At 42.2% G+C, this 17916-nt stretch overlaps 1 protein-coding gene across 1 annotated transcript in view; it reads left to right on the top strand.

Moving 5' to 3' along the window:
• Positions 1–5230, top strand: part of LOC120051877 (volume-regulated anion channel subunit LRRC8C-like) — a 38319-nt gene extending 33089 nt beyond the window's left edge. Inside the window, exons 3-7 of the mRNA XM_038998761.1 lie at positions 1160–1549; positions 1693–2297; positions 2448–2769; positions 3162–3524; positions 3755–5230. Coding sequence (XP_038854689.1) covers positions 1160–1549; positions 1693–2297; positions 2448–2769; positions 3162–3524; positions 3755–4321 — 2247 coding nt within the window. The 3' untranslated portion in view covers positions 4322–5230. The remainder of the gene's footprint in view (positions 1–1159; positions 1550–1692; positions 2298–2447; positions 2770–3161; positions 3525–3754) is intronic.
• The last annotated feature ends 12686 nt before the right edge of the window (positions 5231–17916 follow it).

Raw genomic sequence — 17916 nt, forward strand, 5'->3', positions numbered from 1 at the left:
AACCTGTATTTTTTTGTCAAGTTTATGATTAGTTATTGATTAGATTAGGTGCCTCTCCCAAGATTTCTCCCGACATTTTCTTTGCAGCTTGGCTACTATTCTCATTGTATAACCACGATTTGTGCCGCTAAATATGCACATTTTCGAGCAAACAATATATGTATTGTGTAATATGATGTTATAGGACTGTCATCTGATGAAGTTTTGAGAAGGTTAGTGAAAAATGTAATATCTTTTGCTGGTTTATTCGCTATCGCTAACGTGCATGAATCAATGCTGCTGTGTGGTTGGCTATTGTAGTAAGCTAATATAATGCTAAATTGTGTTTTCGCTGTAAAACACTTAAAGAATCTGAAATATTGGCTGGATTCACAAGATCTTTGTCTTTCATTTGCTGTACGCTGTGTATTTTTCATAAATGTTTTATGATGAGTATTTAGGTAATTCACGTTGCTCTCTGTAGTTATTCTAGTTGCTTTGGTGAGAGTTGTGATGGTGGCTGCAATGTAAAACTATGATTTATACCTGAAATATGCACATTTTTCTAACAAAACATATGCTATACAATAAATATGTTATCAGACTGTCATCTGATGAAGTTGTTTCTTGGTTAGTGACTATTTATATCTTTATTTGGTCGAATTTGTGATAGCTACCTATGCAGGAAAAAAATGGTGGGGAAAAAAAGTTGTCTTTTGCTATGGTGGTTAGCTAATAGAAATACATATTGTGTCTTCCCTGTAAAACATTTTAAAAATCAGAAATGATGGCTGGATTCACAAGATGTGTATCTTTCATTTGGTGTCTTGGACTTGTGATTTCATGAACATTTTATTATATGATATCCCTGTGGCTTTAGGCTAGGCTATGCTAGTCAGCTTTTTTGATGGGGGGGGATCCCGGATCCGGGTTTGTGACTCGTTAGAGTTAAAGCATAACAAATAATTTGGTGGTACAGTATTGCATTAGGGAGTCTGTCTCCCTCTTCAGTCTGCGGTAGTTAAAACATTAACTGGTTATTTCCTTTGTGAGTCACATCTCTACCAGCGAAGTCAGTGCAGGAAATGAGACAGATATTCCCCTCTTTCTATTATCACTGTAACAGACTAGTTTCGATCTTGCGTGCTTGCTTGCTTATTTGTTCTTTGTTTTATTTCAGGTGATGCAGGACAAAATCATCTGCCTTCCCCAGAGAATGTCCATGCCGAACCAAACAATACTCTTACCAAATAAAACCGAGCTGGTCTCACCCGCTGTGCCACAGGACGTGCACGAGATGATGGGCCTGAAAACCAACCTGGACCTCCAGCAGTACAGCTTCATCAACCAGATGTGCTACGAGAAGGCTCTGCACTGGTACGCCAAGTACTTCCCTTACCTGGTCCTCATACACACCCTGATCTTCATGGTGTGTAGCAACTTCTGGTTCAAGTTCCCAGGCTCCAGCTCTAAAATAGAACATTTCATCTCCATCTTGGGAAAGTGCTTTGACTCCCCCTGGACTACCAGAGCTCTATCTGAAGTGTCTGGAGAGAACCCAGAGGAGAAGGTATTGTTTGTATATGTGTGTGTACATGCCTGAAATCATTTTTTTTGTCCAGGACTAAGCTCAATCTTCGTCCGAGAAACCTAACCTATATTGTACTATATACATTTTAAATATGTCAAATAAAGTGCATTCATTCATTCAAGGATAAGAAGTGCAGTGCCAGCAGAGCGATCCTCAACGTGTCTGTAGAGGGGAACCTGGACAACCTGGAGAAGACCCAGTCCCTCAAATCCATCCCAGAGAAGATTGTCGTGGACAAGCCCACAGCTAGTGCCCTGGAAAAGAAGGAAGGAGAGCAAGCCAAAGCTCTGTTTGAGAAGGTGAAGAAGTTCCGCCTGCATGTTGAGGAGGGGGACATCCTCTATATTATGTATGTTCGCCAAACTGTTCTCAAAGTGATGAAGTTCCTCCTCATCATCGCGTATAACAGTGCGTTAGTCTCTGAGGTGCAGATCACAGTGAAGTGCAATGTGGACATGCAGGACATGACGGGATATAAGCATTTCTCCTGTAATCACACCATGGCCCACCTGTTCTCCAAGCTGTCATACTGTTACTTATGCTTCGTGGCTGTGTATGGAATCACCTGCCTCTACACTTCCTACTGGCTCTTCTACCGCTCGCTGAAGGAGTACTCCTTTGAATACGTACGGCAGGAAACGGGAATCGATGACATCCCAGACGTGAAGAATGACTTTGCCTTCATGCTGCACATGATCGACCAGTATGACCCACTATACTCCAAGAGGTGTGTTGTCTTTGTAATTGTAAAAGTAATTTAGCTCTTCATTGCTATTGATAAGTAAGCAATGCCTCCAATTGTAAAAGTTTCCTTTGCCCATCCTTGGACAATAAAGTCATCTTTGACGACTTCTCTCTTTCTCTCTCTTGTTCTCAGATTCGCAGTGTTCCTATCGGAGGTCAGTGAAAACAAACTAAAACAGCTGAACCTGAACCATGAGTGGACGCCAGAGAAGCTGCGTCAGAGACTGATGACCAACCACAACAACAGACTGGAGCTGCAGCTTTTCATGCTGTCTGGGCTTCCAGACACCATCTTTGAGGTGACAGAGCTCCAGTCCCTGAAGCTGGAGATCATCAACAACGTAACCATCCCAGCCTCAATCGCCCAGCTTGAAGACCTTCAGGAGCTTTCTCTGTATCAGTGTTATTTAAAGATTCACGCCACAGCCACCTCCTTCCTCAAGGAGAACCTCAAGGTATGCTATTCTACCATGTGCTATTCTCGTAGTCTTTTCGTATCGGATATTTATTTTTATTTCTCCTGGCGTTGTATTGGGTTTTTGTCTCGTACAGTATGTGTATTTTGTCCGTATTTGTTATTGACATTACATTTCCTCCTCCAGGATTAATAGGTGGAGTAGTTCTGTATGTAATAAAACCCTTTTGTGGGAAAATGAATTCTGATTGGCTGGGCCTGGCTCCCCAGTGGGTGGAGACAAATTAAATTGACCTCCAAGGCCCACTCATGGCTGCGCCCTTGCCCAGTCATGTGAAATCCAATTTATTTAAATTGACTGATTTCCTTCTATGAACTGTAACTAAGTAAAATATTTGAAGTTGTTGCATTTTATCTTTTTGTTTATCTAAGGTCCTCAGGGTGAAGTTTGATGACAGCAGAGAGCTGCCTCATTGGCTGTACCACCTGCGGAATCTAGAGGAGCTCTACCTCATTGGCTCACTGAGTCCTGACGCTTCTAAAAATGTGGTTCTGGAGTCCCTGAGGGAGCTGAAGAATCTGAAGACCCTGTCACTCAAAAGTAACTTTACAAAGATCCCCCAGTCCATTGTGGACGTGTCCAGCCACCTGCAGAGGCTGTATGTCTACAACGACGGCACTAAGCTGGTGATGCTCAACAATCTGAAGAAGATGGTGAACCTGACTGAACTGGAGCTGGTGCACTGTGACCTGGAACGCATCCCACATGCTGTCTTCAGCCTCACGAACCTACAGGTATGATATGCATTACTTTGACTGCCTGCTATCTGAGTGGTCTACAATGTGGTTTTTAAATATGTAAGGAGTTATTCCTTTCAGCTCCTAGTGGAGAAAAGGGCTTCAATGGTGAAATTCCAGCGAACCCTGTTCTGGGTGGTTTTCTTGACCTCAAATATGCAATATGTATTGCCAATTCCTGTAATATTGTGGTGTTATACTTAAAATAAAATGTTCTAACTCTACAGGAGTTGGACCTGAAAGAAAACAACCTGCACTCCATCGAGGAGATAGTCAGCTGCCAGCACCTCCGCAAGCTGACGTGCCTGAAACTCTGGCACAACAGTATCTGCTACATCCCAGAACACATCAAGAAGCTGGGCAGCCTGGAGCGCCTCTACTTCAGTCACAACAAGATCGAGATCTTGCCCTCGCACCTCTTCTTATGCAACAAGCTTCGTTACCTGGACCTGTCCAACAACGACATCCGGTTCATTCCGCCGGAGATCGGTGTCCTACAGAGTCTTCAGTACTTCTCTGTCACATGCAACAAGATTGAGAACCTCCCAGACGAGCTGTTCTTTTGCAAGAAGCTCACAACCCTCAAGCTGGCCAAGAATACGCTGTCATTGCTCTCACCAAAGATCTCATACCTGGTTCTATTGACACACCTGGAACTGAAGGGCAACCATTTTGAACTCCTGCCTCCAGAGCTTGGGTTCTGCCGGGCATTGAAGCGCAGTGGCCTAATGGTGGAAGACGCTCTGTTTGAAACCTTGCCATCGGAAATTAGAGACAAAATGAAGACTGAGTGAAATGTCTTACAGTATCTGTGCAAAAGGCCCTGCGATAGACTAGCGTCCCACCCAGGGGGTATACTTCAAGCTGCATTAAACTATATAAAAAAGTGATAGGACAGGAGCCAATGGGTTATTCTGGCTCGGACAAGCCAACTTACTTGACTGTTCAAAAAGAAAAAGCCTGTCTGGCAATCCTAGTCAACCAAAATGGTCGATTTTACTGTATTACACATCACGATCAAAATCTAAGCACTGTACCCTAAGTTTGTTATAGGGGGCAGATGTGATAATCATGGGTGAATGTTTTTAGTATTATGTCGAAGTCTTACTTCATGACAGAAGGGAACATGGCATTGTGTTGTAATTAAATGGTTCTTAACAATAGGATTAGTCACATGCAAGGTGTACTTGTACCCAGGCTAACATTTGACTCCTTATACCCTGCCATATGCCACACAAGGTTTGGCATGACATGGAGTGGCAAGGAATGGAAGGATAGCACAAACATATCTGTTTTCTTCTGTTACATGTAGTTGCTAGTTGACATATGTTAATCACTCGTTGCACCTTTTCTGCATGTTGCTTATGTTATGCTAATTAAGGCCTGCTTTTTATGGCTATTGCATTGCTGCTTGAATACTTTTCATTCGTTTTTTATATTTTTTATATTGTTTGCCTGCCATGTGCTATGCTATGTAGCCCCTGCTAGCCTAGCCTGCTCTAGCTTTGGCCTTCTGTGCCACATGCTATTGCAACCCCTTTTCCATTCGATTTGTTGTATTGCTGCTATATTTATGTACAAGCTTTATTCATTTACGTTGCATTTGTATATTGTCATTGCCATTTGAAATTCATACAAATTAAGTCTGAGTTATGCACATTATTACCTGTTCTTATTTGTACCTTTGTCTCCTTTGTAGATAAACTATGCATACATACATGCATGCATGCATACATACACACCTTTTGTGTGTGTGTGTGTGTATATATATATGTGTATATATATATTGTATGTATGTGTGTATATATATATATAATATATATTGTATGTATGTATGTATATATAATATATATATATACATACATACAATATATATATATATATATATACATTATATATATATATATACATACAATATATATATTATATATATATATATATATATATTGTATATATATGTATTATATATATATATTGTGTATATATATATATATATATATATATATATATATATTGTATGTATGTATATATATATATATATTATATATATATTGTATGTATGTATGTATATATATATATTATATATATATATATATATACATATATTGTATGTATGTGTATATATATATTGTATGTATGTATGTATGTATGTATGTGGACACCCCTTCAAATTAGTGGATTCAGCTATTTCAACCACACCTGTTGCTGACAGGTGTATAAAATTGAGCACACCGCCATGCAATCTCCATAGACAAACATTGACAGGTGGCCTTAATGAAGAGCTCAGTGACTTTCCAACATGGCACAGTCATAGGATGCCACCTTTCCGACAAGTCAGTCAATTTTCTGCCCTGCTAGGGCTACCCCGGTCAATTGTAAGTGCTGTTATTGTGAAGTGGAAACGTCTAGGAGCAACAACGGCTCCGCAGCGATGTGGTTAGGCCACACAAGCTGACAGAACGGGAGTGCTGAAGCGCGTAGCACGTAAACATTATCTTTCCTCTGCAACACTCAATACTGCACACAAGCCTAAGGTCACCAAGTGTCGGCTGGAGTCATGTAAAGCTCGCCACCATTGGACTCTGCAGCAGTGGAAATGCGTTCTCTGGAGTGATGAATCATTCTTCACCATCTGGCAGTCTGATGTATGAACCTGTGTCTAGAGGATGCCAGAAGAAGCCTGAATGCATAGTGCCAACTGTAAAGTTTGGTGGAGAAGGAATAATTGTCTTGGGATGTTCTTCGTGGTTCGGACTATGCCCCTTAGTTCCAGTGAAGAGAAATCTAAACGTTAAAGCATACAATGACATTCTAGACGATTCTGTGCTTCTAACTTTGTGGCAACAGTTTAGGGAAGGCCCTTTCCTCTTTAAACATGACAATGCGCCCGTGCACAAAGCGAGGTCCTTACAGAAATGGTTTGTCGAGATCGGTGTGGAAGAACTTGACTGGCCTGCGTAGAGCCCTGACCTCAACCCCATCGAATACCTTTGGGATGAATTGGAACTCCGACTGAGCCAGGCCTAATCGCCCAACATCAGTGCCAACATCACTAATGCTCTTGTGGCTGAATGGAAGCAATTCCCCACCGCAATGTTCTAACATCTAGTGGAAAGCCTTCCCAGAAGATTGGAGGCGGTTATAGCAAATGTGGGACCAACTCCATATTAATGCCCATGATTTTGGAATGAGATGTTTGACAAGCAGGTGTCCACATACTTTTGGTCATGTAGTGTACCAATAATTGTTGAGACTGGCAACAACTGTTCACCTAACTCAACCATGTGCTGTAATTCAACTAATCTGAACCTGTTCAATGCCATGTACCAGCTTCATCTGAATACACATATACTTTATCTCTGCCTCTGTCTGCTCCTTCACCACAGCCCCACAGTAGTTGACCATTATCCATTCACCAGTCCTACATCTCTATTCTTTACAGAGATATTGAATGTTTTATCCTGAAGCGCCTCATCCTTAAGTGCCTGTCTAAACGCAAATACGCCTCCCTTTCTATACGATTTTGGAATATAACTTTAATTTAAGCAAGATAGAATCTTTCAAATACAAAAGATATTAGTGTGAGTAGTTTGGCAAAGTTGCACCCGGCTGTTTTCACATGCCGCCTTGGGTACGACACATCCTCTCACCTTTTGCTTTCATTTCCATTCAACTATTCCATTCCACATTTCCTGTTTCTCAAAATCTAGCCGGGTGCAGCTTTCCTAAACTGCGTACAGTATGTGTTGTTTTTTTGTTTTTGAAAAATAATTTCTCGCTTATGAGCGTTAACTTACAAATGTTTTCAAAATGGTATCGTGTGCGAGGTGTATTTGCGTTTAGACGGAGCATTTGGGCAAAAATCCCCTCAAGTGGCAGACAGCTTTGTGAAAGACAGTATAATGTTTAACATTCACTATTTATTTGAATGGGCTAGCTCGGTCCTTGAGTTTGAGTGTTTGCATTCTCCATCCCTCTGCTGTTTACCAAATCAGTGGCGGCTGGCCACTTTGTTTGAACTGCAGATTGCTCCTTTTAAGCTCAAACAACATTTGATCAGGTCACGTTTAAACACGTTTAATCATTTCAACCCATGACTTACTTTTTTACATTATAGAAACACTAAAAAGGAAATATTGAATCTGATCCACTGTTCTCTACTCAGGTAGTCTATATATTATGTTGAAAGTTATTTATAGAACAGTGTAGTCTATAAGTAAAATGTGGACTCACTCAGCTGTAGCTGTTCTGTCAATAGCCTGTGGCAATACTATATTTATCAGGAAGGTTAGCTTGTTTCAGTTAGTCAACAGCTTACACAAGCTAAAACAATTGTTGCCAAGTTGTAAGTAACGTATCTTTATTACAATCCACAAAACACTTTGCACATGCCTTATAGACAGATTTATACTTTTTGGTCCTCAGAGAGGTAAAAAAAAGTCCACGCCTTACACTGCAATGTCTATCAGAGCTGTAGATCACTGCAAAGGTGCCATGGTCAGCTGCTATCTTAATGTATTAAAACAGTACCGTATCTACATTTATGTAGGGCTTTATAGTCTAATGCGAAATAGTACCCCCCCCCCCCCCCCCCCCCCCCCCCCCAATGAATACATCTGGTGATGAAAGATGATGAAAAGGTATATATTTTGTACATTCTTTTTTAACGGATCGTATTTGCTGTGTTTGGTTCTTGATGAATAAAAACAACCAGCTGCTTTAAATGAGACATTTTGTAGTCTGTCTTATCCTATACCTGTACAGTGTGTTGCATCCCATTTCATGTACAGTTGCAGTTTTGTTTCCCTCAGAGGAAATAAACTGTGTTATTGTATGTGGAATCAAAGTTGCACCCTAGGTAGCAGTGATGTGCTTTGAATACAGCCATGTTCAAGTGTTAGAGGGAAACTATAGTCTGTCACCCCATCCTACCTGTTTAGATCAACGGGGCAGACTTTGGTCTATGCTTTACTAGCCTTGGATGCCCAAGCTTTGCTGTGAGGTTAAAGCTTGTGACAGAGGCTAATACTGTATAGTCACTGTCTCACTTCTCAGCAACCTGTCTGTCAGGATATAAGTTCTCCTCACTTTGTAACAGCTTGTAAAGGGAGCTGTCTGACATGAGCTACTGTATCCCAAATGGCACCATATTTCCTATATTGTGCACTAGTTTTGACCTGGGCCCATAGTGCTCTGGTTAAAAGTAGTGCGCTATATAGGGAATAGTGCTCCATTTGGGATGCTACCATATACAGGTAACTGGCCAAATGAACACCAACATAGTGTCTTAATAGGGAGTTGGGCCACCTCGAGCCAGAACTGCTTCAATGCACCTTGGCATATATTCTACATGTGTCTGGAACTCCATTGGAGGGATGTGACACAATTTTCCAAGAAAAATTCCATAATTTGGTGTTTTGTAGTTATCGGTCGTTTGTAAACGAAAGGCTGTTTTTGAATGGATTTTTTGGGGCGAATGTAGGGAATCAAATTGTTGAAAGAGCCCTTCGTTTGTCTTCCTGATTTGCATACTGTTACTATTGCTTTTTGAGCTCAAAGCAATGATTATATCCAAGATGGCGTAGCAGTCAGACGTCTTTGTCTTGTCTCGTCCCATGTGTATATCTTTTTATATATTTTTCTTCACATTCTTTTTAATATTTTTCCTAAACCTCTACTTCAAAATACACCAATGTGGTGTGGATCTGTTTTTTTTCTAATGTATTTCTATTTACCTCCGAACTGGAATACCTCAACTGAAGCTAACTAGCTATCAGCTATCAGTCAGCTAACCTTTAGCTCGGAAAGCTCTTGCCAGTTCATATAACGCGTTTCAAAGCAGAGCATATCGGACCTATTTTTCTCTCCAAATCCCCGGATTCCTACCGCAAACTCTGAACCCTTTCATCTGGATCATGGCAGCCCAGGCTAGACCCATGTCCCGGCTAGGGCTCCTGGGCTACTCCTGAAGCCCACTCCTCGGCTACAATATCCGGACCCCTTCTACTGCCGGTACGGTGCACGGAACCCCGCCGATCCTTCACGACTGGAATACCGACATAATCTGCCCGAGGATCCCAACAGGCCCCTCAGGCGCGACGTCCCCTGAAGGCCCATTCTGCTAACCGCGGCCTGCTAGCTATCTATAGCATATTGGACTGTTAGCTGATCCACTGGACAGTTTCTTGGACCACTATACCCATTTTGCCAATTGGACTTGGACCCCTCTGCTACTTGGAACCCTACTAATTCCACGACTGGTCTATTGACGTCACCGCACGAGGAAGCAAAAACAGACTTTTCCCCCATTGACGTCCCTCTCAGGCCCTTATGCTAGCTTGCTATCCCCGGCCTACTAACTGCTAGCTTGCTATCCCCGGCCTGCTAACTGCTAGCTTGCTAGCAACGGCCTGCTAACTGCTAGCTTGCCAGCCCCGGCCTGCTAACTGCTAGCTTGCCAGCCCTGGCCTGCTAACTGCTAGCTTGCCAGCCCCGGTCTGCTAACTGTCTGAATCGCCGTGTCCCCAGCCAGCCCAACCACTCACTGGGCCCATACGATCACTTGGCTACGCATGCCTCTCCCTAATATCAATATGCCTTGTCCATTACTGTCCTGGTTAGTGATTAGTCTTATTACACTGTAGAGCCTATAGCCCTGCTCAATATGCCTTAACCAACCATGTTGTTCCACCTCCCACATATGCGATGACATCACCTGGTTTAAACGTCTCTAGAGACTATATCTCGCTCTTCATTACTCAATGCCTAGGTTTACCTCCAATGTACTCTCTTCCTACCATACCTTTGTCTCTACATTATGCCTTGAATCTATGCTGTCGTGCCCAGAAACCTGCTCCCTTTACTCTCTGTTCCGAACGTGCTAGACGGACAGTTTTTATAGCCTGTAACCCTACCCTTATCCTATTTCTCCTCTGTTCCACTGGTGATGTAGAGGTTAATCCAGGACCTGCAGTGCCTAGTTCCACTCCTACTCCCCAGGTGCTCTCATTTGTTGACTTCTGTAACCATAAAATCCTTGGTTTCATGCATGTTATCATTAGAAGCCTACTCCCTAAGTTTGCTTTATTCACTGCTTTAGCACATTCTGCCAACCCGGATGTCTTAGCTGTGTCTGAGTCCTGGCTTCGGAAAACCACCAAAAACCCTGAGATTTCCATCCCGAACTATAACATTTTTCCACAAAGATAGAACTGCTAAAGGGGGAGGTGTTGCAATCTACTGCAGAGAGAGCCTGCAGAGTTCTGTCTTAATATCCAGGTCTGTACCCAAACAATTCAAGCTTCTACTTTTAAAAATTCACCTTTCCAGAAACAAGTCTCTCACCGTTACCGCTTGCTATAGACCACCCTCTGACCCCAGCTGTGCCCTGGATACCATATGTGAATTGATTGCCCCCATCTATCTTATGAGCTCGTGCTGCTAGGTGACCTAAACTGGGACATGCTTAACACCCCGGCCATCCTACAATCTAAGCTTGATGCCCTCAATCTCACACAAATGATCAATGAACCTACCAGGTACAACCCCAAATCCGTAAACACGGGCACCCTCAAAGATATCATCCTAACTAACTCGCCCTCCAAATACACCTCTGCTGTTTTAAACAAAGATCTCAGTGATCATTGCCTGCATCCGTAATGGGTCAGCGGTCAAACGACCTCCACTCATCACTGTCAAAGGCTCCCTAAAACACTTCTGCGAACAGGCCTTTCAAATTGACCTGGCCAGGGTATCTTGGAATGACATTGACCTCATCCCGTCAGTAGAGGATGCCTGGTTATTCTTTAAAAGTGCCCTCCTCACCATCTTAAATAAGCATGCTCCATTCAAAAAATGTAGAACTAAGAATAGATATTCACTCCAGACCTGTCTGCCCTTGACCAGCACAAAAACATCCTGTGGCGTTCTGCATTAGCATCGAATAGCCCCCACGATATGCAACTTTTCAGGGAAGTTAGGAACCAATATACACAGGCAGTTATGAAAGCGAAGGCTAGCTTTTTCAAACAGAAATTTGCATCCTGTAGTACAAACTCAAAGTTCTGGGACACAGTAAAGTGTCCAGCTGCCCACTGCACTGAGGCTAGGAAACACTGTCACTACCGATAAATCCACAATCATTGAGAATTTATATAAGCATTTTTCTACGGCTGGCCATGCTTTCCACCTGGCTACCCCTACCCCGGTCAACAGCCCTGCGCTCCCCACATTCACCCAAACCTCCCCCACTTCTCCTTCACGCAAATCCAGATGTTCTGGAAGAGCTGCAAAATCTGGACCCCTACAAATCAGCCGGGCTAGACAATCTGGACCCTCTTTCTAAAATGATCTGCCGAAATTATTGCAACCCCTATTACTAGCCTGTTCAACCTCTCTTTCGTATCATCTGAAATTCTCATAGATTGGAAAGCTGCCGCAGTCATCCCCCTCTTCAAAGGGGGAGACACTCTAGACCCAAACTGCTACAGACATATCTATTCTACCCTGCCTTTCTAAGGTCTTTGAAAGCCAAGTTAACAAACAGATTACCGACCATTTTGAATCTCACCGTACCTTCTCCGCTATGCATTCTGGTTTCAGAGCTGGTCATGGGTGCACCTCAGCCACACTCAAGGTCCTAAACGATATCATAACCGCCATCGATAAGAGACACATTACTGTGCAGCCGTATTCATCGACCTGGCTAAGGCTTTCGACTCTGTCAATCAAAACATTCTTATTGGCAGACTCAACAGCCTTGGTTTCTCAAATGATTGCCTCGCTTGGTTCACCAACTACTTCTCCGATAGAGTTCAGTATGTCAAATCGGAGGGCGTGTTGTCCGGACCTCTGACAGTCTCTATGGGGGTGCCACAGGGTTCAATTCTCGGGCCGACTCTCTTCTCTGTATACATCAATGATGTTGCTCTCGCTGCTGGTGATTCTTTGATCCACCTCTACGCAGACGACACCATTCTGTATACCTCTGGCACTTCGTTGGACACAGTGTTAGCTAACCTCCAGATGAGCTTCAATGCCATACAACTCTCCTTCCGTGGCCTCCAACTGCTCTTAAATGCAAGTCAAACTAATTACATGCTCTTCAACCGACCGATGCCCGCACCTGCCCGCCCGTCCAGCATCACTACTCTGGATGGTTCTGACTTAGAATATGTGGACAACTACAAATACCTAGGTGTCTGGTTAGACTGTAAACTCTCCTTCCAGACTCACATTAAACATCTCCAATCCAAAACGAAATCTAGAATCGGCTTCCTATTCCGCAACAACGCATCCTTCACTCATGCTGCCAAACATACCCTTGTAAAACTGACCATCCTACCGATCATCGACTTCGGCGATGTCATTTTACAAAATAGCCTCCAACACTCTATTCAACAAATTGGATGCAGTCTATCACAGTGCCATCCGTTTTGTCACCAAAGCCCCATGTACTACCCACCACTGCGACCTGTATGATCTCGTTGGCTGGCCCTCGCTTCATACTCGTCGCCAAACCCACTGGCTCCAGCTCATCTACAAGTCTCTGCTAGGTAAAGCCCCGCCTTATCTCAGCTCACTGGTCACCATAGCAGCACCCACTGTAGCACGTGCTCTTGCAGGTATATCTCACTGGTCACCCCCAAAGCCAATTCTTCCTTCAGCCGCCTCTCCTTCCAGTTCTCTGCTGCCAATGACTGGAACGAACTTCAAAAATCTCTGAAGCTGGAGACTCTTACCTCCCTCACTAGCTTTAAGCACCAGCTGTCAGAACAGCTCACAGATCACTTCACCTGTACATAGCTCATCTGTAAATAGCCCATCCAATCTTCCTCATCCCCATACTGTATTTATTTATTTATCTTGCTCCTTTGCACCCCAGTATCTCAACTTGCACATTCATCTTCTGCACATCCTACCATTCCAGTGTTTAATTGCTATATTGTAATTACTTTGCCACCAGGGCCTATGTATTGCCTTACCTCTCTTATCCTACCTCATTTGCATATGCTGTATATAGATTTTTCTACTGTATTGTTGATTGTATGTTTGTTTATTCCATGTGTAACTCTGTGTTGTTGTATGTGTCGAACTGCTTTGCTTTATCTTGGCCAGGTCGCAGTTGCAAATGAGAACTTGTTCTCAACTAGCCTACCTGGTTAAATAAAGGTGAAATAAATAAAATGAATAAATATGCAGATAAGTTACTATATAATTCTCTAAGAGGGTGAATCCTCACTACAGAAACAATGTGGGGAGAGCGCGTACATTCTGGTCCACTCTCCTTTTTGCAGTGACTTAAAAATATGCAGTACCAGTCGAAAGTTTGGACACACTTACTTATTCAAGGGTTTTCATTTATTTTTATTATTTTACTTTTTTCTACATTCTAGAATAATAAGACATCAACACTATGAAATAACACGTAATCATGTAGTAAACCAAAAAGTGTTAAAAAAAAATCAAAATATATTTTGAATTTGAGATTCTTCAAAGTAGCCACCCTTTGCCTTGATGACAGCTTTGGACACTAACCATTCTCTCAACCAGATTCATGAGGTAGTTACCTGGAATGCATTTAAATTAACAGGTGCGCCTTGTTAAATTGTGGAATTTATTTCCTTAATGTGTTTGAGCCAACAGTTGTGTTGTGACAAGGTAGGGGTGGTATACAGAAGATAGCCCTATTTGGTAAAAGACAGGTCCATATTATAGCAAGAACAGCTCATAAGCAAAGAGAAATGACAGTCCATCATTACTTTAAGACCTGAAGGTCATTCACTCTGGAACATTTCAAGAACTTTGAACGTTTCTTCAAGTGCAGTCGCAAAAACCATCAAGCACTATGATAAAACTGGATCATGAGGAGCATCACAGGGAAGGAAGACCCAGGGTTACCTCTGCTGCAAGAGGATACGTTCATTAGTTACCAGCCCAAATATATGCTTCACAGAGTTCAAGTAACAGACACATCTCAATATCAACTGTACAAAGGAGCCTGCATTAATCAGGCCTTCATGGTTGAATTGCTGTAAAGAAACCACTAAAGGACACCAATGAAAAGAAGAAGAGACTTGCTTGGGCCAACAAACACGAGCAATGGACATTAGACCGGTGGAAATCTGTCCTTTGGACCGATGAGTCCAAATTTGAGATTTTTGGTTCCAACCGCTGTGTCTTTGTGAGACGCAGAGTAGGTGAATGGATGTTCTCCGCATGTGTGGTTCCCACCGTGAAGCATGGAGGAGGTGTGGGGGTGATTTGCTGGCGACACTGATTTATTTAGAAATTAATGCACACTTAACCAGCATGGCTAGCAGAGCATTCTGCAGCGATACGCTATCCCATCTTGTTTGCGCTGCTTAGTCCCACTATCATTTGATTTTCAACAGGACAATGATCCAAAACACACCTCTAGGCTGTGTAAGGGCTGTTTGACCAAGAAGGAGAGTGATGGAGTGCTGCATCAGATGACCTTGCCTCCACAATCACCCGACCTCTACCTAATTGGGATGAGTTGGACCGCAGAGTGATGGAAAAGCAGCCAACAAGTGCTCAGCATATGTGGGAACTACTTCAAGACTGTTGGAAAAGCATTCCAGGTGAAGCTGGTTGAGAGAATGCCAAGAAGGTGCAAGGCTGTCATCAAGGCAAAGGGTGGCTACTTTGAAGAATCTCAAATATAAAATCTATTTTGATTTAACACTTTTTTGGTTGTTACATGACTCCATATGTTATTTTTTTTAGTTTTGATGTCTTCACTATTATTCTACAATGTAGAAAATAGTAAAAAATTAAGAAAAACCCTTGAATGAGTAGGCGTGTCCAAACTTATGGCTGGTACTGTATATATTTTTTGCAGGTGATCTAATAATTTTGCCAGGTAAAAATGTATTTGAACGCGCATTGCACGATCTGACAATGGTAGCCTACTTGTTGGGCTTTACATTGGAGATTGCTTAATTAACTCAGGAACCAAACTTGTGTGGAAGCCCTTTCTTTCAATATACTATGTATCCCTCATTTAATCAAGTGTTTCCACTATTTTGGCAGTTACCTGTATATCACCCACACTCCATGGGAAGATATCAATTGCATTCTCCAGACGGCCTATCTCCTTGCTGCCTTCTCAAAACCCATTGGATGAGAAAGTCAGAGGTCCTGCCCCTCTGACCTTCTCATTCAATGGGTTTGAGAAGAGCGAGGACACGAGGAGTATGCAATTGAGATCTTCCCAATCTCTCATGCCTCCTCTCCTTGGTGATAAGCATGTTGGTGTGCACTTGTGCCTGATACTGGAGATAAGTCAAGGCGACCTTTTGAGAGGAGGTGAAAAATAGATGGGGGAGAAGTCAAGTGTATCTGTTTAGTTAGGGCAGGTGAAAGATGTGTCTGTAATTCACTGGAGGAGATGTGGTCATAGGTTTAGAATTACTAGATTCTTTTTCTACCGCTGTGTTACTGTGTAGTCACTATCTAGGGCTATTTGATCAGCCTCATCTGACAAGACCATATACATATCATTGACAAGACTGACTATTTTAAGTCAGTGGGACATGATGGAGGAGACAATGAACTGATCGGAGGTGCAGTGGCTACATGGCTACCGCACCTAACAGAAATAAATAGGACCGTCATTATACTGAATAGTTTTAATATTCATCCAACATAAAATAATTCATAACTTTGGCCTTTGTTTATTCAACAGAAGTGCTCCAACATCTCTGTTCCATGTTCCTGGCAAGCTGCCCAGTCCAAGACAACAGCTATATTTGTATTATGTAGCATTTGTTTGGCCCACAAATACAGGGCTTGTTCTATGAAGGGCATTTTACAGAGAACACAATGGCATTCTGAATGGCACATAGACACAGTACTTAAGATCATCATCCACAGAACAGATAGCTAATGTACTTTTATCGATTGTATGAGAAATGGTCATGTCTTCTTAAGAACCACCCCTCGCAAATTTTGAGAAGCACAGAATTCCAGTCCCCTAACATATATTTAAATAATTTCAAAGCTCTCTTTTGAAAGTATGTTTTTTTTCAAAATTACAAGTTAAATATTGACACCAACATGATGTATGGATGGTGCAATGTCTGACAGTACCTAAGAATATACAGCCAGTATTGGCTCCAGGAACCAAATGTTTAGTCTGTCATGAGGTCACGAGATTACACAGCAAGTAAAGCACAGCTGCTGTGATCTGTTACAGTATGTATGCCATTTCTGTTTCCACTTTTAGAGAGCTGTTTCAGAGGTCACAGTCAGTCATTATAACATGAAACTGATGTAATAAAATAATGCTTTGACATGTCACAGCTTGTCATGGACTGATCGTAGCTGATTAGGCTACTGGATCTGTGGAGGGTGCCAGAAGTGCACTTTTTATTTTGAGTGGTGTACCAAAATAATCCAGTGGAGTAAACTACTTTCCCTATATAGGACTAAAATAAATAGTTAACAAAATCTCCTATCAAACCAAAACATAAACAATGCAGCAATAGCTTTTCTGTAAAAAAAACAAATCTCATAAAGATATGTTAGTTAAAATGTAATACAACCAAGCTTTTATAATTTGTTTACAATCAATGGGTGGTTTTGCATAAGGATATTGTATAGATTGTGTGTGTGTGCCCTACAGGCTTTAGTTTACACTTCACACCTTTGCCTGACTGGCAGCAGAGTTGAGACTTGTCTTGTTTTTGAGACATGATTGGTTGATACAGTAATACCAAAGATGGTTCGGTAAAGCTATTGGACTAGCCTAGGATACATGTAATATTTATTTCCTGTGCGCTCTGTGTCCCATGCTGCAACCAACCTTCATGGCCGCAGCATGTCGCTATGGAGGAAGCAGAACCAAAGCAATTTTCTAATCAGCTTAGTGTCTGTTCAGCAATACGGTTGACTAGATGTTAAGCGTTTCGTCTTTGTTTACCTTATCGAATCATGGGACGTACCAATAATTATCATTTTTCGGCTGAAGTATCGAGGCAACGGGACACATAAATTAATTGAAGGTGCGTATGCGTAGCCTATCTCGTCTCAGAAACCGCAGCCAATAATGTTATGCAATGCCTTTCTGTATAAATAGCGGCACCATATGTATATATGTTGTCACAAAAGAATGTGTACCCACTCATTATGAAAAGCCGTACTGTAAGAGGCTACAATAAGGCTGCTATAGAGAAGGCTAGGCCGTGTTACATTTCAATATGTAACGTTAACACGCTGACCAGAAATCAAGAGTAGGCTAGGCCTACTGTAGCCTATACATTTTTTGGTTTTGTATAGCCTACTAAATCCAGGCCTGAACTCATATCCTTATCCTAACCATAACCCTTACCTAACCGTGTTAAATTGCAACGTCAATGGGGTGACG

Source organism: Salvelinus namaycush, chromosome 8 (genome assembly GCF_016432855.1).
Source record: "Salvelinus namaycush isolate Seneca chromosome 8, SaNama_1.0, whole genome shotgun sequence".
Taxonomy (NCBI): Eukaryota; Metazoa; Chordata; class Actinopteri; order Salmoniformes; family Salmonidae; genus Salvelinus; species Salvelinus namaycush.